General features: G+C 40.2%; 1 protein-coding gene across 18 annotated transcripts in view; it reads left to right on the top strand.

Annotated features, from left to right (window-relative positions):
• Positions 1 to 23,899, top strand: part of THSD7B (thrombospondin type 1 domain containing 7B) — a 292,293-nt gene that overhangs the window by 206,286 nt on the left and 62,108 nt on the right. For all 18 annotated transcript variants that reach the window (XM_048953272.1, XM_048953264.1, XM_048953266.1 and 15 more), the window contains one exon: positions 12,518 to 12,696. In XM_048953272.1, coding sequence (XP_048809229.1) covers positions 12,518 to 12,696 — 179 coding nt within the window. The remainder of the gene's footprint in view (positions 1 to 12,517; positions 12,697 to 23,899) is intronic.

Raw genomic sequence — 23,899 nt, 5'->3', positions numbered from 1 at the left:
TGGTTTTTGTGTTTAGTGTGCTGCTTTATTTTAGTAGTGTCGTTATTTTCCTTGATGGCCCACTCAGTAAGCCCACAGAATGACTGTCTTGCAGTTTCTAAATCGGACAAAATCTTTCCTGCTGGAGTTGGTTCATTCTCCTTTTCCTTTCTTTAATTTGGAAAGCCAATTAGGAAATTAAGGATAGAGGTAAATATCTCCAACTGTATTACAAAAATATAATTTATAATTTGCCTCCATTAGTTCCCATCAGAAAAATAAATTATCTTGTTTTCAGTTTACCACTCCACAGAGTCGCTGGTTGGCATTCGGAGCATCCTCTTGGATGTGAATTTGTCCTGCTAATTGCAGCTCATCTGCTTCTTTCAATCTGTCCTAATGCTGGTTGTGCATTTCTACCTCCTTTGTTTCAGATTATTTCATGCGACTCCTTGGCCTCTCTTTTTTGTGTGCTGTGCCAATGGGTTTTTGTTGGTGGTGTTTCTTTTTCGTGTTTTTTTGGGGGGTTTTTAAATCTTGGAGGAGGAACGTAGGGTGCCTCATCTGTTCCAAATCAAAGGCTGGAGATCTCTGTGCTGCCGCACAGGGGTTTCTCTTTTGATCTGATGGGGAATTTATGGAAAGCTGGAATTTATGAAATGCGCTTATGCTATTCAAATTTTGCTTTGCTGACAGCAACAGGAGCCTGGAAGAAAGATACAACAGACAAACAGATCCTCGCTTTAAATCATTGAGCAGTCGGCTTCAACACACAGTCTCCACAAAAAGCTTTAATTATCTCTAAATTTTTGAATGATCGTCTTCCTCACTCTCAGTAGTAAAATGTCCTCCTTGCTCTCATTAGTCAGATGTTTTCTGAGGTTTAACTGCCTCTGGAGAAACAAAAAAGGACTGCAGTTTGCTGAGACTGTTTCTGGGCGTTTCTACTCATGGGGAGGTGTCCCTTGGTTGCTTCCCAGCAGGTCCATGGGATACTGCTGCTGGGAATGCTGCTGACAAGGTCACCCCCTGAGAATGTCAGTTCTGTTCCTGTGGGGACCTAGGATGGGTGATTCCTCATTTGCAAAACATTTTTTTGCTTTGTTTGTTTCTCTTGTAAAACACTGCTCCTGGAGCAAGCATTTGCACAAAGAGAAGTTGAAAGCTTTCATTTGTTGCTGCTGGAGGAGTGCTCCCTGCTTGAGGCACAGCAGACAGCAGTCGCCAGCTCTGGCCAGCTGTGCCCTGATGCTGAGAGATTTAGGACAATATTCAAAGGTCACGGATCAGGAATTTTAACTCCTGTTGCTGAAAACCAGGTAGCGTTGAGTCTCATGAAGTCTGATTTTCTAAAAGGTCAGTCCACAGTAGAGCTGTGCCTTTACCCAGGGCATTCCTCTGGGGTTTGCACTCTCTTACTTCCAAATGCTGGCCATCAGCTTGATGGACACAGTGTGACTAGCAGGAATCCATCGCAGGGACTCTGAAATGCAGCATGAGTGAGCCCTATGCCAACTGACCCTCTGTCTTTCATCTTCTTGCTTACATGAAATCTTCAGTTCTTTAGGGTACTGTAATTTCAGATTTAGCAAAATGATTTTGTTTCTGGATGAAAAGCTAAAAGCATCTGAATTAAATGAGTTATTTTAGGAGAAAATGAGACCCTTTTAATCGCTGGCCTTCAGTAATCTGTCTGCAAAGCGATATTTGTTTAGCTCAGAAAACTATAAGCAGAGCCTGACAGGTAAAAGAAATGTGACCTAAGTCTATCGTGGACTGATAGCATACTTATCTTTCCTGTGAGATAACAATATGGAAAGCCAAGGTTGGGAAGGCTACTTTGAGTAAAGGCCCATTTGTTTTTGAAAGTACACCTATTCTGGCACTTGCTGCATTCAAAATTTTTTTTCATTGCGGTGAATTTTATCTTGAAGAATGAAAATGTTGCAGAAATTCCTGATTTTGTTTTGAAATGCTTCAGAAATAGAATTTTTTGTGACCAGATATTTCACCTACTTTTGAAAAGAAGCATTTAATTGTATTTTTAGCCTGAATAGCATATTGAAATCGCGTTTTTTAATCACAAACCATTAATGCCTGAATCCACTGGTTTCAGCACTAGGAGACTTCTGCACTGCCATAAACAGCATCCAACAAACATCTACAAATGAGCCCTTGTGTTTGACTCCCTCATTCTTTTACAAGCAAAATTGGCAGTCCTGCCTACCTGTTCTTTTCCAGTTCTGGGCTGTAAGCTTGGCAGCCTTGGGGTGCCTCCTCCATAAAGTATGGGAGCAGTAGGTAGTCTTGATACCATCAGCTGCTGATGGTACGTGGGCTCAGTGCTCAGACTGTGCTACACCACCTTTGCTTGGCATTTGGCCTTGGAGAAATATTGCCATGCTCTTTTTGAGGATAGCTCTTGTGCCTCTCCTCTCTCTGCAGCTTTTCTATTATAAATAAATGACTGTATTACTTAGCAGGACAAACCTTTTTGAAGACTTCTGGAGGAAGAAGTTTCAGCTTCAAGTTCACCTTGTTTTCTGCCCATTCTGTCCCCTGACATGGGAATGAAAGCTGGGTTTATATCACAAGTGGAAGGATAGCATTGCCCACTGCGGACAGCCTTGTCCTATCCTGCCTTCAGTCTCCACTTCAGGACGTAAAGCTGTTATCACCTTTGAGAGTCTGCTGTCTCAAAGGAAAATAGCTTCTCAATTTAGTCCCAAAATCCCATCTGGGTATTCCTGTGGACCTTTCTCCAACATTTCTACACATTTCCTCATGTGTGAAGTGACACTCTTAATTACAGCTGTGCCTGCCTATGGAGCTGTAGGTGTAGCAGCAGAGCTGTAAAGGGCCTGCCCTCTATTTCTAGTCTGTGCACAGGATTTTTAGTCATTGTTCTCATTGCAGTGCTCAAAGAACAGTACTTCTCCCCCTATCTCTTCCTTCCTTTTTGTTTTGTTTTTTTTCCTTTCCAAAATCTACTCACCATAAGAAAATTTGGCCATAGTTCCTACTTCCTGGATGTTAAAAGAATTATCAAATGAAATAGGATCAGAAGACAACTGCTCAAATGTAGCTGTTCTTTATGGTTTTCTGGCAACAGAATCAAAGGCAAAAAAACCCATCAAAATCTGTTATTTCTGAATGGGGCAAATTGTCTATCAAAGAAGTTTATTTCCAGCAAGACTTCCCCTGAGGCACTAGTACATAGGAATGCACATTCTTCCAGATCTTTGTCTTACAGAAAGCAAGCACACATCTTAAAAGAAAATATTTAAAGAATGAGCTCTTTGAGCAACATCTTCTGCAGATGCTGCCGATGTTTGGTTGTAGTGATATGCGCTATTCTTTTTTCCCATCATCTGTTCTTGTTGCTGCATTCCATGAAACAACCCCTTTGAAGAGGTGGCAAATACCAGGCTACAGGAAGAAATTTTATTTATTTATTTGTTTATTTAACTAACTACAGATCTGGGTTTCTGCATTGAAATACTAAGTTTGGTTGGGAGCAGTTCAGACACAGAGTTGCCTGCTCTCAGGGTACTAGCAGGCTGTGTGCTGGGGCTGTTAGTTAGGTTCAGATGGGATATAACCCTTGAGGGTATGGGCATGTTCATGAGCAATTGGTGTGGAGCAGCTGATGTACTGTAAGCCTTGTCTTCCTGGTCCACCTCTGCCCAGCCTTGCTTGTGATCCTGCCTTTTGTTTCTATTATTAGGTTAGGCCACTTTTTCTAGTTTTGACAGCTTGATTAAAGCTCTTCTGTGGGAACTGAGAACACTTTCTGGTGTAGAAATAGTAACTCAGTGTGGAAACAGTCTATCGGAGGCTTTGGGCACTTTTGATAGCAAGTTAAGGTACTGGGCAGCCTGCTACTTCTGCAGTAGTCTGTAATAAGTGTGTCTTTTGGAAATGTGGTCTGTCTCTTCATCCTTAGTAACACATTTATCACAAGTACGGTCTGTTATAAACCAAAGCTCTAGTAAAATGTTATTATAGAAGAATTAAGAGTTTTCACTCCCTGCGTATCCATTTATTATCTTACACAGGAAGCATGAAGAAATGCTGTTTTCACTGAAGTCATTTCATGAATGGTGAAACTCTCTTAGTGAGCTTACTCTAGTGTTAAAAACTCTACTTTTCCTGCTCGAAGAGGACTTCATGATCCCTTTGAAAGATGTTCAGCTGAGCTGGGAAGTGACATACACATTAACAGAATTGTTCATGTGTCTTACAAGGTTTATTTTCCCAGTGTTCTTTAACCTGGTTACCTTTATGTATTCTGATTTGTAAAGCTTCCAGTAAGTGTTAAAAGGTTTAATGCCTGATGATATTCAGAGGCAACTTCATGTGTTTGTGACTGTATGGAACAAGTCCTACAAAACTAAGAATTCCACTTACTGCATATAGGTCAGTAACTGAATGAGTTGGTGCACTGCTTGCAGTAAGAGTAACGCTAAATGGGGATATGGTGGTGAATGATGACTAACTGAGTGGTTGTCCTTCCTTAGTCTATGCCTGGATCTGAGATACACTTTGAAATCTATTCTCCAGAGTTGTTAAGTGAGGGTGGTGTATGAAATGGCGAAGAGCTTGGTCTGCAAAGCTCCTGATACCCTCAGTATGGACAGGTTCCCTCTGTGAGATCTTGGACTTTCTTCCTATTTAGTAGCAGATGAGTGCCTATTAACAACTGTAGCACTTCTCAAGATTGCATTGCTTTCTGCTGCAGTCTGAATTTATTGGCCAGGAAATGCTCCAGCAGGGGAGATTGAAGTTCAGGACTAGAGCGCTCTGAGCCACACTGCAAAATTGAAACAAAAATCTATAAGCAATTCAGTACATCAGTACTCTGTTCTGGGGCCTGCTTACATCATGAAAATGTCCTATTCCCATCTCAACATTTTCCATCATCTAAGTCAGTTGTGCTGTTCTCCCTGTGCTTAAGCTGTAAAAAACAAGCAGGACTCCTCCTTTTCTTAAAACCCTGCTCTTAGCAGACGTTTCTTTTAGTACATCTTTATTTAAGGTCTGATGTCTTTGTGTCCATTGCCCTGTGTCAAGGTGACATCTGGTAGCAGGAATTGCAGCCAGTGCCTCCATCAGGAACTCCACCAGGAGAGCCTGGGCTGGACCTTGCAGCAGTTCTGTGCCTTTCAGAAAAGCTCTTACAGATTTCCCCGAGGCTGATAATGCTTAATGACATTTTTAAAACATCCCAAGTATGATTAAAGCATGTAGTTAGGTTTCTCAGTTAGCATCAACGAGACAAGAAGGAATTAAGGTGGTGTATTGATTTAAATGTATTGATTGGAGTGGTCACTGTGTCACTCGTGACTGCGGGGAGGGAGGCTGCAGAGGTCAGTGTTGGCTCAAGGAGCTCCTCAGTGCCTTTCAGGGGTGGGATGACCTGGTCTGGAGCAGAGTAATGGTAATACTTGGTAATACTTCTCAAGTTTGTGAATTAAAGTACAAGAAATGTGCATTTAAAAAAAAAAAAATCAGCTTTTGCTCATGTGGTCATGAGCCTCCTTGATAATTCTTATTGCAATTTATTCTGACTGGTCTGTGTTCTCTTCTGCAGTCATCTGGTGGCTTGTGCTGTCCAAAATAGTGGCAGTATTAGAGTGCTCAATTCTTGCTAATTATCAGGATATGAGAAATGCGTCAGCATTTGCCATTCTGTAAAATGTAGTGTTGTCTGAGCTAAGTTGCCTAACTGAAGCTTGCCCATGTCTTGGGTTCCTAACTTGGCAGCTGAAATTAGGTGGCATATTGTGTTGACAATGCCTGACGTCGTGTGTCTGGAACCTGGCAGAAAGATGCTCTCCGTGGAGGGTCCCGAACTCAGAAATTGAGTTTCTTAGTGTGCTCCAGCACAGCCTGAAACCATTGACCTTTGGGCCATGTATGATTTACTGATGGGGGCAGATAGTTTTGGTGCCATTTGGCAGCAGCTTTCTCCCAGGGCTGGACCCTTGGCTCTGGAAGATGCTTCCCACTCGGTCCAAATAGCCCAAGTCTATATTGCTCTTCAGTGCACTCTACAAAGTGCATTTATTTTTGCAGCTATTGTGGAATTGGGCCTTTGAGAGAAGTCAGATGTATGAGAAAGGGGGGAATTTGTCGTTCTTTGGACAATTTAATTTCGTCTTCATGATGTATTGCAGATGTGTGCACTGCCTTCAAAAACAGCCTTGTTATATTATCTAGTTCTCATAATAATAATAAAAAGTAAATGTTGTCTCAGGTTTGTTTTGCCATATCTGCTTTTGCTATGAATTGAATAGCCTGTAAAGCCATGTATGCTAAACAGTCAATAATAAAATATAATAGGATGTGTTTCTTTCCTAATATACCAAGGCTAAAGACACTGGGGAGGGAAAAAGCAGTTTTGCTTGGACAGAGCAGATGATTTTCCCAGTTGCAGGGTGATGAGCAAAGTATATAGGAAAACAGTTGAGCTTTTACCCTTAATACCCTTGATGCCAGTGCATGAGTTTTATTTGTAAAGACTTTCTTAAGACATTGGGGCTTCCAAGCAGACAGTCTGCCTTTGCTGCGGGGGAGCAGGGATCTTTGCCATGACTGGCTTTGAGATCTGGAGCCCAGGTTTGTGCAGTGAGTTTCTGCCTGTATGCATCTGAAGTCCCCTGCGAGGTGAGTGTTCACAGTGAGGTCCTATTTATTTGCACTCAGAAGGCAGCAGATGAATCTCTCTTCTCTGGAAGGGTTCTCAGTTTGTTTTGCAATCTGTTACAAGGGTTGTGCTAATTACTGGAAATTTTCTTATGTAGTTAACAGACTAACTATAGCAACTATTACAGTTGATAGTTAAGACAAGGTGTAAGCTTGCAATTTCTTTAAGGAAATGCAAAATCAAAGGAAATTAGGAATCATAATGCAAAGTCAGCATCAACCCGACTGTCTTGTCAGGATTTATAGAGGCTGTGAAATTGAACAATAAAACCAACCTTTGGATGAATTTCAATAACAATAACGATGACTTAAACTTACCAGCATGTTTTACAAGTCCTCTCTGGTCTATTTAGAATCTATAATAAGTCTGCTACGAGATAAAGGGAGCATGTGCCTTATTGTTGAGAAGAGCAAGCAGGAATAAATTAACTAAGGTGATCCATTATTCAAGCTTTGCAAAACACTCGATGTAAAAGTTATTTTTGCTGGTTTTTTGTTGTGCATTTAATGAACGCATTCATTAGATTATCTCTTAAATTTCCCCAGCTAGCAAACTAGTAATGCATACAATCTCTCAAATCCTTAGATGTTAGGGGGAAAAAAAAGATTAAACATTTATTCTGTGGCAATATTACATCTTGTTCAGATGCAACTGAAGTTGATAAAAACTTTAAGACTCCCAGATTTGTTAATAACATTTGCCCTTGAGGCAGGATTTAAGCACTTGGAGGGGCTTGTTTAGGACAAGGAGCTCCTCTCCTAGCTCCTGACTTGCTGGCAGTCCCTGCTCACATCTGCTGGGATTTGCTGGAGCAGCCCCAGCCTGATATGCCCAGCTGGCAGAGCCATTCTCTTAACTGCAGTCTGTTCTCAAAGCTGTTTTCACCTGACTTAAAGCACAAGGTTGCTTTGTAGGAGATCCCAGAGCACCAGCACAGCAGAATGTGGCTCACTGGGTGCTATGGTCCACCAGGTCTCACTAATGAAGTCCTTAGCTATTAGACTTTCAGTGCTGCATGGATTTACTGGTGTTACTCTACATACTTCACAGCCAGTTACCAAATGAAGGTAAATATTAATAGGAAAATGAATCAACTCTTTTTCCCTTCTACCTTTGGTGTGTAATTAGAAACATTTCTTCAGTGTCACTGTCCATTTTGCTTCTCCCTTGTGTGCTGAAAGGTGATCTCTTTTATCCTGGAAGCTCCAAGGGAAATCACTTGTGTTATTACCAGTGGCAGTAGCAGTGATGCACAGAATTGTCCCTTTCTTGGTAATGACCTTGAATTTTATGAAGTACCTCAAGGTTTACTAACAAGGGTAGTACTGCTAGAAGTTTGTTAATTGAAATGATGAAATATGCTAGAGAGGATACAAATGAGTTTAAAGCCAATTCAATTAGAAGTGCATCTGTTTCCAAAGCTGCTGGAGGAATGCTGTTTATTTTCAAAACACTTTTCAGTTAGCCTCTTGGAGTCCTTTTGGCACATTTGTTTAACGCTGTGCACAGACCTTACACCCTCAGCAAATTTGTCATTTGGAAGTACAACAGTCAGGTGGATGTCAGTGTCTCCCATTAGCTTGTAAATCTCCTAATTGCCTGCTTCCCCCCGCCAGCGTCTGATTGTGAATGTGGACAGAGACACAGAAGGGTGCTGCAGCCCCTTGTTGGCTGTGCCACGTGTGACCTGTGTTATTCATGTAGGGAATGAAATTGTACTACTGCAAAAACTCACCGCTCAGTTCTGCAGTGCAATCACTTTGTGTCTCCTACCACCTCCACCTGAACCGTGTGACATCTCCAGACCATCATTCATCCACCTCCTCAGCTCTTCTGGGTTTCACAGCAAAAAAGAATGAGACAAGAATAACAGTTTTTACACCAAGTGTTTGAGCCTTGGCCTCCAACACCCACCAAACCATCATCTTTGCTTTATTTGTCTGCCTTCTCTTGCTTCATCTCTTTTGGGTTGCGCAGAAAAAAAGTGAGACAAGAATAATAGCTGTTGTTCCATCTTGTGCCTTCCCAATACATCCTGTGTATTCTGTGGGCACTTTGTTTATTATGGATGGGATGAGACTCCATTTGTGGCTTGTAGAGCAACATTGTTCTTAATGAATAAATAATAGTTAAATGAGTTTGGCAGCCTAGGTAAATGCATTTGTTCATCCTATTACGTTGGCAGTGTCTCAGTAGTAAAACAATAGCACTTAAACATGAAAAAGGCTTATTTGATCGTCCAGTACAATTTTTTCTGCCAATTCGGGACAATTCCCAGTAGTGTGTTTCCAACTGCTTACATAAATATCCCATGCCTTGGTGTTTGCGTCTCAATCTCACCTGCGCCTGCAGCCCCAGCTTGGTGACACACAGCAGCCTGGTGTTGGTTCAGACTCTGCAGAGGTTCTCAACTGCTGTTTCTAAAGTAATGGGGCTTCAGTTTAATGGTGTTTCAGATTTTGAGGAATAAAAAAGATTAAAGGAAGCTTCAAGAGAATAGAGAACGTGAGAAACAGGCTGGGCAGGGCTGGGGAAAGGACAGTGTCTTTTCCTGCAGAAGGTCTCGGAAACTCAACAAGTGTTAGTACAGGTACTGCAGAAGAGGAGAACAGGGAATGCAGTGGGTGAGTGAGGTGTTTAAGGATGACATTGACAAAACATGGTTGATCTTGAGCTTGGGTTGAGTTAATCTCCCTAAGCTGAGTGACAGTAACTCAGAAACACATTTATGTTCTTCCTTTTTCATATTCCTTTACTGTCAGAAATATTTTTTTATTTTGATCTGTAATTGTGTTTTGTTGTTCCTTCTACTGGTAATAGCCTGCATGTGGAATTTGCTATTAACAGCTGGTATTAATGGTGTATCTCATTTGTTATGCACCATGCCAAACTAAAAGCTTGCTGGGAATGCCATGTCGAGGTTTACTTTCTGTTTCCAAACCAAACTCTTCTCAGCTCCTGACACTGCCAGGCCATTGCAATGCTCTACAGAGAAAACCAAATATCCCATTCTCATGGGCACTGGAAGGGCTGGGAATGAGCTGAGTACAGCAGTACTTACCAGTTTCTCGTAACAGGGTACCAATAATCGATGATATATGTGTGCAGAGGGCACTCATCACACAGATGTTTTCGCAAAAAAATTTGTTGTTGAATGAAACCTTTGATGATGGGAATCTCAGCACAGGATAAACTTCAAGCAGTTAATGGAAGATATAACGACAGTTTGTGAGAAGGTGTTGAAAAAAGGTTATATTCTGTTTTTTTTTTTAACCATTATTTAATATGGAACATCTGTTTCTTGTGGACATTAAGTTAATTTACTGCTCTATTAGCTTGCTAGTTTTTATTCATACTTAATTTAGTCTATATATGTGGATGAGGAAACTCGAAATGCAGTAGGTTGGTCTCTTAGCATCAGGAAGTCTTTAGAAAACCTTCGTTTTGCTGAGGGATCCCCACTACAATGAAGTGGAACAGATTTCATTTGTTTTGTTTATAAAACTTTTTCTTTCTCTGTCTTACTTTCCCATTTTTTATTTCTTTTTATTGTAGAGGTAAGTCTTGAACTATCAGAAGGCTTATCCCATTTTGCCTTTGCTGATAAGCTGATAACCCCTCTGCCTAACTCTCCTTGTAAGCAAGGCACTTTCTTTGTTTCTGTTAAGAGTTAATTACCCAGGCTGTCACACAGCCCAAGGAGAAGTGATATTTCATGTGATGGTGGTACAGAACTCTTTGAAGAACTGCCTAAGAAATACTGCTCATAAATCTATCATGAGGAAATTTCTTTTAGTTATCATAATGTGTTATGAACAGCTTTGAGTGACAACCTAAGCAGGTTGAGTAGAATATTACTGAGAAAGCTGGGGATAGCTTGGATATTTTGGATAGAAAGTGAGTCTGTTGTAGAAATATTTTATGTGTGTGTGCATGGGTGTAATCTGAGCTAGATGAGAACACAAAGCATGCAAAGTTGAAATGTCCCGAACATGATCATCACTGCCATGGATTGGGTAGGAAATAATCAAGATATGTAATGCCAGCGACTCTGAAACTGTAGCTGAAAAGGGAATGCAGCACACAGAGATAAGCAGGAGCAAAGTGAAACGTCGCATGCTGCACAAGGACAACTGGGCAGCTTTAGGAAGGAGTTACAGCAGGAACTGGTGGTGGAAATGATTGCAGCTGTCAGACTGCTAGGGTGGCTGCTCTGAAAGAGAGGGAGGAGAGTGCCACACGAAGCCAAAGAAGAAGCAGAATATCATAGAGCTGAAGGAGGGGACTGCTGTTGTTCCAGGAATTTTTAAGGCACTGTTCCCTAAAACAGTGTCAGTATTTCTTGTGCTGCTAGATGGAGGATATTTTATAGGTGGGGGATGCCTAACCAAGTCTGAAAGCTGTTTCTCCACGGTGAAACGAGGAGTGCATCCTCGTGCTGCTGCTGTGGATCGATGCTCAGGATGCAGCACAGTCATGGCTTGGAGTCAGTACAGGTTTGGATGCAGCAGAGCCGGTAAATCTGGCTGCTGGGCATGACTAATCTCCCTGCCTCAGCTTTGGTGTTTCCTGGCTGTTCGGGGCGCTTGTCCAGAGGTTTTGGAGAGAAGCTGCTTCTCCTTTTTTATTTATTACGTATTTTTGTGCTTTATCCTGCTGTGGTGACTGTCACCTTGATAGAGAGTGGAGAAATCCTTCTTAAGAGCATAATTAAATCAGCTAATTTAGTATTCTGTAGATATGGCTTACACAGGGAGGGTTAGAGGCTGAAAACCAAACAGAAAGGACGTAAAAATGAATAACGTCAGAAATACGATAGGGATGAAATTCTTTTCTTTCCATTGCCTTAATTGCCAGAGCTGTCAGAGGACTTAAGCCTTCTGTAATAAGGGCTGGTCCTAGCAGCCACCAACTTTTGTGGCTGAACATGAAATCTCTCTTTTGTTTAAATCTAGTAGTGCTTAGAATCATGTCAACCAGGTAATGGAAACTTGAGAATGAACATAGCACAGTGAGCAGGGATGTGCAGAAGCTTGTCCACATGTTGGCCAAGGGCTGTGGACAGGCGTTCCTGAAATCCCCAAGGGCTCAGGCACCCTTTGAGTGTGCTTTACAAAATCTCTCTTCCCTTGAGTGACTGTGGGGCTGGATATGTGAAGAGAAAGCCTGGCTTTGTCCTGAGAAACCCTATTGGGTTTTGATTCAATAAGGTGCTGCACCTGCAGCTATCCGGAATTCTGATTTGAAGAGGTGATACTGGAAACACTTCAAAGTGGGAGAAGGTGAAAGCAAAGTCTTTGTATGTCTCTTATAAAATACAGAGTGGTCAAAGCAGTTGCAGAGATGTATGAGAACTACCAGAAGAAAGATGGGGTCATATGTTTTCTTTGCTTCTCTCAGGAAGACATCCCACCCAGATGCAGAACTTGTGCTTCAGAGGATCACAAAATTCAGAAGTACACTTAGTAGTACACTTAGATCTCCAGAGTATGTGATGTCCAGATTCTTACAGTGTGGATAGTTGCTGCCTGTTGTCAACTGCCTGCTTCACATTGGATATTTCTTGTCAATGTGCATTCTTTATATCAGTCAGTTTTATCATGGCCATCCTAGTAAACATTGGGCTAAACCAAGAAATTGGTTTTAGTCACTGCTGTTCTTTGCAAATAGTATCATAATTTTGCATTGGGAAAGTGCTGTCAGCCAAACTTCTTCTCTTTTAGAAGTCCTCCTATGAAGTTGATTATACAGATTGCGGAGAGACATTAAAGGATCGGAGTTCATGAGTTGGAGTGATTATAAAACCTCTGTCTTCAATCTTTGGTATAGGTTACATTGAAGAATCTTGCACAGTTCCTTGCCCATTTGATTGCAAATTAAGTGATTGGTCCAGCTGGAGCCCCTGCAGCTCTTCCTGTGGGACAGGGATGAAAGTCAGATCCAAATGGCTGAAGGAGAAGCCCTACAATGGAGGTCGCCCCTGCCCGAAGCTGGATCTCAAGAATCAGGTGAGTATGTTAAATCACCAACAGAAATCTCACTGTGCTTGTTGCAGTTTCAACTGGGATCATTAGGTAGCAAGCTGGCATTGCAATTACAAACAAGAGTAATCTCGTGGCTCTGGCTTTGAGTTTCATGGGCAATCCTAGAACTTCTTGAGGATTGAGGGGAAGATGCTCACGTTACAGCAGAACGTGACCTGAAACACTGTATTTCTTATGTAAAAACAATTTATATCTCCCAGAGCACAGGAAGCTCTGGACAAATAATCTCACCTGGATGGTATGTAAATATCAGAAAGCTCCGATGTCATGGATGTTTTAAAAATCTTTAATTCTCTCTGAGACGATGGTAGCTGCAGAAACATGTGTTTGTTAAATATACTCTGCTATTTTTAGCAACTTTTCCCTTCTACATTAATCTCTGTATATTCAATATTGAAGTGTCCCATTAGAGGAAAATAGTCTTTAAATTGCTACTCTTAAGAAAAATCAGCTTCTATTTAAATGCTTTTTAATGCTATATGTATATCTACAAAGCCAATAGAGGTTTCCTACATTTACTGATTATTTTGTGATGGTAATTAACACTGATGAAGCACTATATAGTTAAGCCTGTTCTTTACTGCTTTCAAATTCAACTATGAAAATTAATTAATAGGATGGAAACTGTCATGCCAAAGGGGCTTGATATATATATGTGTATAATTTGCCGAGTGTGTAGAAATATATATATGAAAAATGTATTGCATAATATGTGTAGAAGGAATTTTAACAGCAAAGATGTATTTGTGCAGCAGCTTGCAGGTGCTAGAGCTGCTGGATCATGTTGTTTACCATGCAGTCACTGCCACGGCTTTGTCCTGGGGAGCAGCACCACTTCTACCACCTGATTCTCAACTCATGTCGTTTTCCTCACAGTTTATTTTTACTGGTGTGAGAAGCTTGTTAAATGCTTCTTCTTCTGCATATCGCTGTTTGGAATTCATAGGCAGTATCCTAACAAGAAGAAAACATAAAACTGCAACAAAGTGCGTGTTGTTCATACCTCAGTGCTTTTCTTAATAGATCAGAGAGGTCACCAAAGAGGCAAAATGAATTCCCACAATAAGTTGTTTGGTAACAATAAGCTCCTTTGTAATGAAAAGGTACCAGGATTGTTACCCATAGTCACAGCAGACTACTTCTGATGAAAAGTGACGTTGCTATAAAGTGTTGCCTATCCCCACGCACATTAAATGTACTAATTTCAAAACCCTTTTGGAAGATATTGAAGGAAAGAAATTGTCTAAATTGGGAATTTATGTCTTTGTGAGGTTTATTGCTGCATGGTGCTTGCAAAGCATTACAGCTGGTGGTAATATAAAGGTAGTTGGTGCTTTTTTGCCTCTTTCCCAGAAAGATAAGACTTCATGTATATGCATGTATATGTACATACAGGTACGTACACATATACAGGTGTGTGTGTTTCTCTTCATTGGCTTCACCTGTGCTTCCTACTTCTTTGAGCAGTAACAGAGCCTCGCTCTGCACCCAGCAGTGATTTAGAAGTGCTGAACTCCTTAGGCACATTGCAGCACGAAGACATTCCTTGCCCAGATGGCAAACTGAATTAGCTGGCTGCACTCGTGTTTAGCTAAGCTGAACACATGTCTTTAATCCAGTGTAGGGAGGATTGCCTTCTTTTTCCTCTGATGTGAACAGTGTTTAAAGCCTAGAGAGAAACCCTGCAGAATTCTGTATATGTTAATATATGACTTCCTAATTATTTTTTGCATAATCATATAATCTGGTTTAAATACCTGCAGTACAGTACAATTCTTTGATATCAGGCATGAGAACGCTAGGTCACATTGGTGCAAGGATTTTCCTTATCTTTTCCTGGTGACAATGTAGTATTGTGTTCTATGCTTTGATGAAGACCTTAGACAACTGAAAACCAAGAATAAACTCCTGTAGGTGCCAGCAGATTTCCCTTATTATCTCCTCCACTATTTTTAGTTATCTCTTTAAAATTATTGCTCCTGAGCTTGGGTCTTGTTATTGCTTAATCTTCTACTTTGTAGAACCCTCCGTTTTCCAGTATTGTATGATTAAAACCCGTGCTCAGTTTGTGTTTTTTCTCAGTCAGCCAAATAATCTTTTATCTCTCTTCTTGTGAAAGTTGTTTTCTAGGCTTCTTGGCGGCCCCTTGTACGTCTTTTTTGTCTCCCCAGTGCCTTTCAGGTATTTGGCATAAATTTAAATGCAGAGAACATAATGGAAACAACAGCCCAGCAGTTTTCTTTTTACCATTTCTCATTGTGGAAGGGCTCTGGCAATGCTGGTGTTTCAGCAAAGTTACTGCTTTGGAGCAGAGGGCAGTTCGCAAATCAAAACAATTTATTTGACTGATGCGAATAATTACTGAATCACTTAAACCTTCTTCTAGAAGACTGTCCTCCTAGAATCAGTTCAATCATGGTAGTGCAGTTTTCTGGTCTCTTTAGAACACAACTTTTTAGCATAAATGTAGTTGAGTGCAGTTAATATATTTATACAGACACTGAGATAATTACATATTCCTGCATGATATTTCATGGAGTTTATGCCCCTAAGTGTTTGACAATTGTTTAAGTGTTAGGTGCTTGCATTTTACTACATCTTTTAAAGAAAATGAACGTTGCATGTCGAAGTTGTGCAGCTCTTATCTAAAGCTGTGATTGCTTCTGAACAGGCGATTGGATTACAGGGGTCAGCTGGCAGATGTTTTTGGCTGTGTAATGCATGTTAAAAGAGGTGTAGCTTTACTTTTTTCTGTATCTGCTGTTATTTGAATGCACTTACACAGCATGAAGTTGCTAAGCTATTTAATGTATAGTTCTACATGACTAAAGGTTAATTATGAGTTATGGGAGGTTTACTGCTTGAATATTCTCTTGTAGGTTTTTAGGATTACTACAAAAAAAAAAGCATCTTATTTTAAAACTCTTGGTTTTCCAGGGATTACCTTTCTATTGATTGCTCTAATACGTATTCCTGTCAAGGTTTTCCCTCCTCTTCCTTCTTCATCCTCCTGTTTCTACCTGGTCCTGCCAAAGGACAGATAGCACAGCATGCAGTTTATTCACTTTGTACGTGCTGCATCTGTTGAAGCAGCAAAAGTAGAAAGTATCTGAAGTTTAACATTACCACTTCATTTAAAGTGAACATGTTGTTCTTATTACATCCAGCTGTCAGTCAGGGTCCCATCCCTTCTCAAATATTTTGTACCAGATTTGATGAAAGAAGGTAGATGTTAAAGATTTTTGTTTCCCATTTCTTCAGTAGAAATAACTGAACTGAGAATTGCCCCAGCTAGAGGAATACTTGCAGCCTGGCCCCATTTGTGGTTATTTATCAGAAAAATCCCCATTAAAATTTGGCTTGAAATGGAAAAATTGTGTTTTGAATGCTGAACTTTCTATCAGAAATAGGGAGGAGAACCTGTTTTTAAGCATGTGTCTTGTTATTTGCAGGTTCCTGTGATATCAAATGGTAATGAATTGGGGTAGTTCTCTGATAGAAAAATGTTTTCAGGTCAGACATTCACTTTTATCTGCAGGACTTTAAGGTCTTATTTATGCATATGATCAGTGTGAGTACTTCACTGTGAAAAGTTACATAGATGTGAACGAGACTGTGGGACTGAGGTGGTGGATTCTGGTGTCACAAATGAAACTAACTTACGGCTTGTGTGGACAAGTACAGTGCAGGCCAAGAAGCTGCCTTGAGTTGAAAGGAAAGAAGAAATGATACTGCAAATGCAAGTCATTCATCTATGAGAAGGGGATATAAAAGGTCAGAACAGAGGGGGAAAAAAAAAAAAGAAAAAAAAAAAAAAGGAAAGTTTGACATGGCTATCTTTGAAATAAGTGAGAACCTCCACCGGGGCAGATTGTTATGAGCTTGGCATGCAGACTCTTGTTCATCACTGGCAAAAATGCATAGCTAATGGTGGTGACTCTGTTGAAAAGCAGTGTTTTGTAGCTGAGATTTGCTCTATCCAATTGTGCTCTTTGTGTCTGTTGTAGTTTCCACAGGAATAAATAGGAGGCATTACTTTCAGAGTGACCTACATACAATTTTAGCAAAGGCTTGCTCAGGAGCAGCCTTTTGTTAAGATGCTTCCAGGGCTTTTCACACTTAATTTCCTAAAAAAAAGTTTTAAATAAGCAACACAGCAGTGTACAGACTAAAGTTTGATTTACATTCATAGTGGTTTCTTGAGGCAATTTTTTGGCTCATGTTTTGCAAGCTAAGTTTCTGTGATCCAAAAATGCCCCTGCTCTGTACTTGCAAGCTTTAGACTGTGTCAGAAGAACCCTACCTAAAGAAGAGCAACGTAGCATATCTTATCACAAGACACTGTAATGAAACAGATCCATTTTCACTTAGGTAGGTAACTGCTCTCAGGAAGAGCAGTAATTCTGGGTACATTAATGTTTCTGAAGAGGCAACCTACAGCACTACTGCGCTTCTGATGTTTTAATTCCATCAATTTATATTCCAGTCCTTACCTGCTGACATGAAATATTGACAGCTTTTTTTGTTTGTCTTTGTGTCACCTGCCTAGCAGTGAAATATTCAAATAATAATAATTGCTTAATTTTGATTGTCTGTCTATGAATGATTTTATGTTTTACTTTGGTGTAATAGTTGTACCGTTCCTTTGCATAAATACATCCTTCATGCATGCATCTGCTTATATTTATCTATACATGTGTGTGCATGAAGCATTTTCAGAACTTTTAGACTTGTATGTTAGAAGTTAGGTATTAACCCAGTGTCTTTAATGGCTGTGAACAAATTAGCTCACATCCAATCCCTGGGTGGATACCCCTTGCTTGTCAGTGTCAGAAATTGGTCGTTGAGAATATGATTAATAATATATTATCTATAAATAGCTCCTGCATAAATGTTTTCTTTTATAATATAGATTGCTAATTGTCAGAAAGCCCCTACTTTTCAGAAGGCAGCATAGAATAATGCCAGCTCCGTCACGTGCTGCTGTATCAGTGACACCAACTGTGGACAATCCCTTGCTGTGGTATGTGGGAACAGAGCTGACCTATATTTTCCTCCAGCTCTGTCTATCAGTGCTCGTTTGCTTTGTGAGAAACTTAACTTCTGGAACCAAAAATCCTATCCTTAACCTCAGTTTTACCTTCAGAAGATCAGATTTCCTGCCACTCAGCGTTAAAGGATGGAATTACAGGATAGGAAACGTCTTCTGATTCTAATGTGTTTTTACAGTATCATAAAAATTCTATGGTAGTTTTTTTTTGTTGTTATTTTGTTTTGTTTTTGCCTGCTACAATCACATGTGAAAATATTCAGTGTCAAAAAATAGTGAAAACCTCATAGTTACCTTACACGTTTCTTGCTGTGTCTGAAAGTTTTGATACTCAACTGTAACTTAGTTAATTGAAAGTGCATAAGTACCACGCCAGGTCTGTACAGCATGGCTGCTAGCTCAGGTTCCTTAGAAAAGTGTCTGAAAAACCAAGTATGTGAAGGGATACTGCTCCTTTTTCTAAAGAAAATACAGCCATTTCCTATTCCACCCTTCGGAATAATAACCTGTGGCATGTACTGTGATTCCCAGCATATGATAATTTGGTATCCAGTTTCAATAGCTAGCCACATTGGATTTTCATTTCTTCTACAAGTTTTCTGGCAGAGAAAGCCTCATATAAGCATATTTTCACTACTGCCATTCATGGGAAGCTTTATCCTTGTAAAATTGAACCATTTGGCAACTTCCTGGAACAACATTTTTCTGCCTGCTACATTCCCTACCAATGTCCCTGTGTAATTTGGGTCAGAGCAGGACTTTTTGTTCTAAAAGTAACTGATACATTTGTGCCTGAACTGAATTTGAACTGAAAATTTCCCCACAGTTATTTCTGATTGAAGTACAAAGTTCCTATTTCTGTTGTTGAAGGAAACAGTGATTGTTTAATACAGCAGCATACTGCAAAATGTTCTGAAAGATGGGAGTTACACCAAAAGTGCTTTGTCCAGAGGAGATAGAACTAAATGTAAAATCAGCCATGGGAGGTTGGGTTGCCCGATGGACGAAGCATTAGCATTTCACCTAAGAAACTGGAGTTAAATTGGCTTGGGCAGTGTTTGTAAGGGAATAAGTTTGGTTTGTGCTGAATCTCCTGTGGACAATATGTCATGTTGGAGGGGCAGCATGCACTGTGTGTCATAAATCAGTGTGACAGTGGCTAACACCGAGACTGAACTTACTCTTGCTTGTCTTTGTCTTAGGAGCAGAAGAACATGGAGGATTGATGCCTTAGTTGTTCCTTGGCAGCAGATTTAATCTTGGTGCTTTTTTCCCCCTCCTTTTCTTATTTTAGAACATTTCTATTTCTTTTCCACAAAATGTTGTGGGGGAATTTGTTCTCAGTTTTAGGCTCACAGTCATTATGGAAGTTAAATACAGCGCTAACAGTTAAAATAAGCAGGTAGGTTTTGTTTCAATTTGAACAAAGCAAAGAATATTCAGAATAAAAGGTGTTGGTCTGTCTTCACCCGAAGATGTGAGAACACAGCTATGTGGTATCATGAGTTTCATCCTATGTGAGTAGGTCTTCAGAAACAGTGAATTACAGAAGAGATATGGCTTTTCTTGTTTTTGGCAACTTAAAGGTGTTTCCCTTTTCTCCTCTCTCTTTTATAATGTCTTTGTGTGCAAAATTAAGTTTCCAGAGTAGTATTCTGTTGATTGCAAAGCAATGTTTGCTATAATAGAAGACACAAGCATGGAAATTTCTTTTGAAATAGATTCCAAGTCAAGTAATGAAATTAATTACAATAATGTAATGATTGTAATGTAATTTATGATTCTGTGGAACCTGACATTTAGTGATCTCAAAACTTTTTGAAGTAGCAGCACAGCGAGATACTGGCATTACACAGGAGTGCATTAAGCAGGGTCTCATACAGGCCTCTATACTTTCTTGTTCTGGGCTTGCTCTTCTGTGGGTGCATCTCCAGCTTGGTGATTAAGATTCTGGTCATTTTTTCAGTTTTTTAGTGGGCAGCACCATCTTTTAGAAGGGCTGAATTTTCATATAAAATGAGAGAGGATTCTGTTTGTCCTCAGTTTAAAGGCCACGTAAATTCAGCTGTTTGATTTTATTCCAAGAGCAAAGGGATTTCTTCAGGATGGTCTGACTCACCTGCATGCTGTGACTGCGTTCCGGCTTTCAGAGCAGAATGTTCCTACCTCTGTACTAAGTGTATGACTTCACAGATTCTGGCTCTTTCATGAATAAGAGACAGTAATTTGAAATGAAGTTGCCGTTCCAAAGGGAGAATGGACAAGAAGCTATATGCTCTTATCATCTGTCAGAGCTACCCAGAGAAGCCCAGCAGTGCTCAGACACCTCTTGCATTACGATTCTGAAAATAACCCTGGTCTTGCCTTCATCAGTATTTAATATAGCTGTGTTGTTCCATGTACAGCAGTTATCATTGATTAATACTTAACAAGTGTTAACATTTTTTCCTAGTGCAGACGTTTCTTGTGGCCAGTTCCCAGAATTTATATCCATATCATGTGCAAAGTTGGCTTTGCTTTATGCAGGGTGGCTGATTGATAGATTTAGGAATTGATTTTATTTTCTTTTTATGTTATTTAATTGGCTTCCTTCTCCAAGACAGCAGAATAAAAGTGAGAACTACCTTCTGTATTCCTCCTGATATCTCTTCACATGACTGCAAGGATTGTGCTGAGATTCCACCATCTAAATGTGTGCATTTGAACTGCAAGCTGAATACATGAATCTCACATCTTTTTTTAGGTGACAGCATCAGGATCATCACCATTACCAAACTGCTAGCTGGAATATAAAGCACTTTGTGATTTTGGATTTTAAAGCCCAATTACAGCTTTCTGAGTGATTGCAGAGGCAACCCCCATGTCAGGGAGGTCTGTTGTTTAGAAGAGCTGTTTTCCAGAAGTTGAAATTCATTCTGGTCACATACAGGTCGGTTTGAGGAAAGAAAGGAGATATTGTCTTCATTGTACAGCTGTGCAGGGCTGGCCCTGCCTCCTGGGGTGGCTGTTGTAGCAAGCACTCCAAGAAAACAGCTGCACATACAGTTCTCTGGGAGAGCACAGTGTGGAGCCTGTGTAAGATAGGGAGCATACATGAACATTCCCAGTGAAGGATTTTACATCTGCTGGGGTGGAAGTGCCCTCTGGGCTGATGCCATGGGTGCACATGTTGAAGGGGCTTGGACACCTTCCTGCCCCTAGTCCCTGTTTCCAGCAGCCCCCGCAGATCCCATGGGGAGAGACAGTATCAGAAGGACATAAATTAACAGAGAGTGTCCAGAGGAGGGCTATGAAGATGGGGAAGGGTCTGGAGGGTAAGATGTATGAGGAGCAGCTGAGCTCCCTTGGTTTTTCACCCCTGGGCAGAGGAGGCTGAAGAGGGGCATCATGGTGGCTGCAGCTCTCACAGGGAGCGGATGGGCAGGACTGACCTTATGGATTCCTTTCAACCTGGGATATCCTGTGGTTCTGTGATGGTGTAAAGATTGTGACATCTTTCTGCTATAAATAAACGTGTTGCAGGCTATAGCCACCCATAGAAAAACTGAAGACAAGTGGATTTTTGTGTATTAATGAAATGCAAATGGGTGCATTCTTCTGCATATAGATGTATATTCTGTCCTGTCTAATTTTATTTACTGCTTCTCACTTAAGGAGTGCATAAATCAGCAGTCCTGTGTAGTCTGTTGTGATATATTACTTAATTAAAGTTATGAAGGCTTTTAATCCTTTATATAATTAATATTATTTTTGAGTCAGCCATTTCCCATATTTTAACTTAACCAGGAGAGATGCATTATATTACAGAGAGAGCATTTTGTGGATCGTCGTGCTCACTAACAGATGTGGCACACAACACGTGTGTCAGATGCTCCAGATTAGGTTTGGAATTTGAACTCAGAAACAAACATAATTAAATGTTACTGCACCTAAGAAAGCTTATGTAGCACTGATTATAGTTTAATAGCAAGTATAGTCTATGTGTTTGTTAGAGTCATGGATTAGTCTTAAAGAGATTGAGACACAACGTGGTTTCACAGTAAACAGTTTTTAGCTACACTTTAATAATTTAAAAAGTATTCTTAAAATGGTTATGTGTGTTCTAATGGAGTCTTAATTTAGTGTTCTATATTAGTGCGATCATTGGGTGATTTATTTTTTTTAGGTGGCAGGTTATGGTACTATTTTTCACTTAATTAAGGTCGTAGCTGACACGAATTTCTTTTCCAAAGGAGTCAGCATTAAAGAACTGGGATAGTATGAAAAAATCATGTGATTTTTGTAGAGCAGAGATGGGTAGTTTGAGGAGTTCTGCAAAATCTGGGAAAAAAAAATACTAAGAGTGTTTTGAGTTGCGTGTTTCAGAGGAGTCGCCCAGCTGGAATTTTGCTGTGTTTTGCTCCCTCATTCTCAAATGTTATCTTTGTGCGTTGAAAGCATGTGCCAGTTTCATCCTGAGAACTCTGGGATTTCGAGGAAATGTTGGTATCCAAACCCTGGTATTACAGATTTCACATCAACTTTTTCATAACATTTGATGTCAGTTTGGATTTCATTGATGGCAAGGGTGTTTTGCAAAAATAGGAGTTTCCTATAGCTGGGAGTCAGCTGCCCTCTGTTGGTTGGTTCCGTTTTGCTGTAGTTTGTGTTTCTTGTGATGACTTTGGATGGATGGGGAAAGCTTCCCCTGGTTCCAGCTGCCAGTGCTGTGTTGAACATCACTGGGGTTCCTCCAGGAGCACACCTCTGCTGTATGTGTGGTGTGTCTTTAATGAACTTCTCTTAACCTGACTTTGAATTCTGAATCTCCTTCTTTGAGAATACAATTATTATTAATTAGTATGAACTTTGGCAATTAAAAAAACTAGACTGAATGCTAGCTGTCAGCTCTGCTGGTCAATCTACATCAAGAATTTATTCTGACATCTGTTCAGTCTCGGTGTCCTTGACTCTCTAATAAGTTAGTTTTAAATTATGACTACTAAATAAAGATGAGAATTTTTCCTTCTCTAAGTAAGTGATATTAAGTGGTTCATGAACTTTCTAGTCAGGTGTAAGTATATTTTCATTAATGTTCCGAAAAGTCAGAGTGAAAGGAGTAATGTTGAAAAATAGTGAGGTTTAGCAGTCTCTTCTAAGTAAAGCTTTGAAAAGTAATGGAAGTCTAGTCAGATTCTTCTTTTAGAATGTCTTATTACTGGTGAAAATAATAAACATGCATTTGCTAATGCTCTTAGGCAATGCAGTGTGTGATACATGGGACGTGGGCTTTTCAGCCACTTGCAGTGATGTGCTGGGGCTCAAGCCTACATAGTGTGAAACACCTTCGACTTCCCTGATTTCCAGTGGGAATTCTGTGCATCTCCTACTTCAGCCAAGTCCTGATTGTGAGGAGCCCTGGGCTCCCAAGTCCACATTTTCACACAGTGTGGGTGTTCAGCTGACTTCCCTGAGGCACCTCAGAAAGTTGGGCTTGGTTTGGTGGGAGTGCTTAGCGATCAGTAGGTCTGACGAGCTGGCCTTTGTGAGTGTACACATTTCCAAAATGCCTTAAAATAAATCCAAGCTGTTCCTTTAATTTAAATTCAGTTTACCCACAAGTGGCCATCTGGAATATAGATTTGTGTGTGTAAATCATCCTCTTGGCAGCACAGTAGTAGTATCTTTGCTGCTATTAATGCGGTTTTTAAGGAATTTCTTCTTTGTAACCACAGATCTGGATCTGAATCAAAACACACAAGCCAAATTTTCACCCATCTTACATATACCCTCCTTTGTGAGAACTTCAATCCTAACTTTCAATCTAAATAGTAAATGCAGATTTTAATGTAAATCTATGTCTAGGCCTATTTTGGTTAACATAATATGTATTTTTGATAATGCTCCAGTCTCAGCAAAACAGCACTTTAAATTTCGTTTTGGTTCACTGTGTCATTTAGTTAGAATTTGCTGTACAGGGTGTAGTGACATTGCTTTGCAGGAAGGCTCACATCTCATGCACGCCTGCTGCATGGTGCAGCGATTTACTTCTACAAGTGGCAAAAGGGGATGAGAGCCGATGCTTAGATCAGGCTGCATGTTTGGAGAGTAACATTTGCAAATGCATGGACATTTGTT

Source organism: Lagopus muta, chromosome 8 (genome assembly GCF_023343835.1).
Source record: "Lagopus muta isolate bLagMut1 chromosome 8, bLagMut1 primary, whole genome shotgun sequence".
NCBI classification, from domain to species: Eukaryota; Metazoa; Chordata; class Aves; order Galliformes; family Phasianidae; genus Lagopus; species Lagopus muta.
Note: the sequence above shows the minus strand (reverse complement) of the source record. Positions and strands in the feature narration are given on the sequence as shown.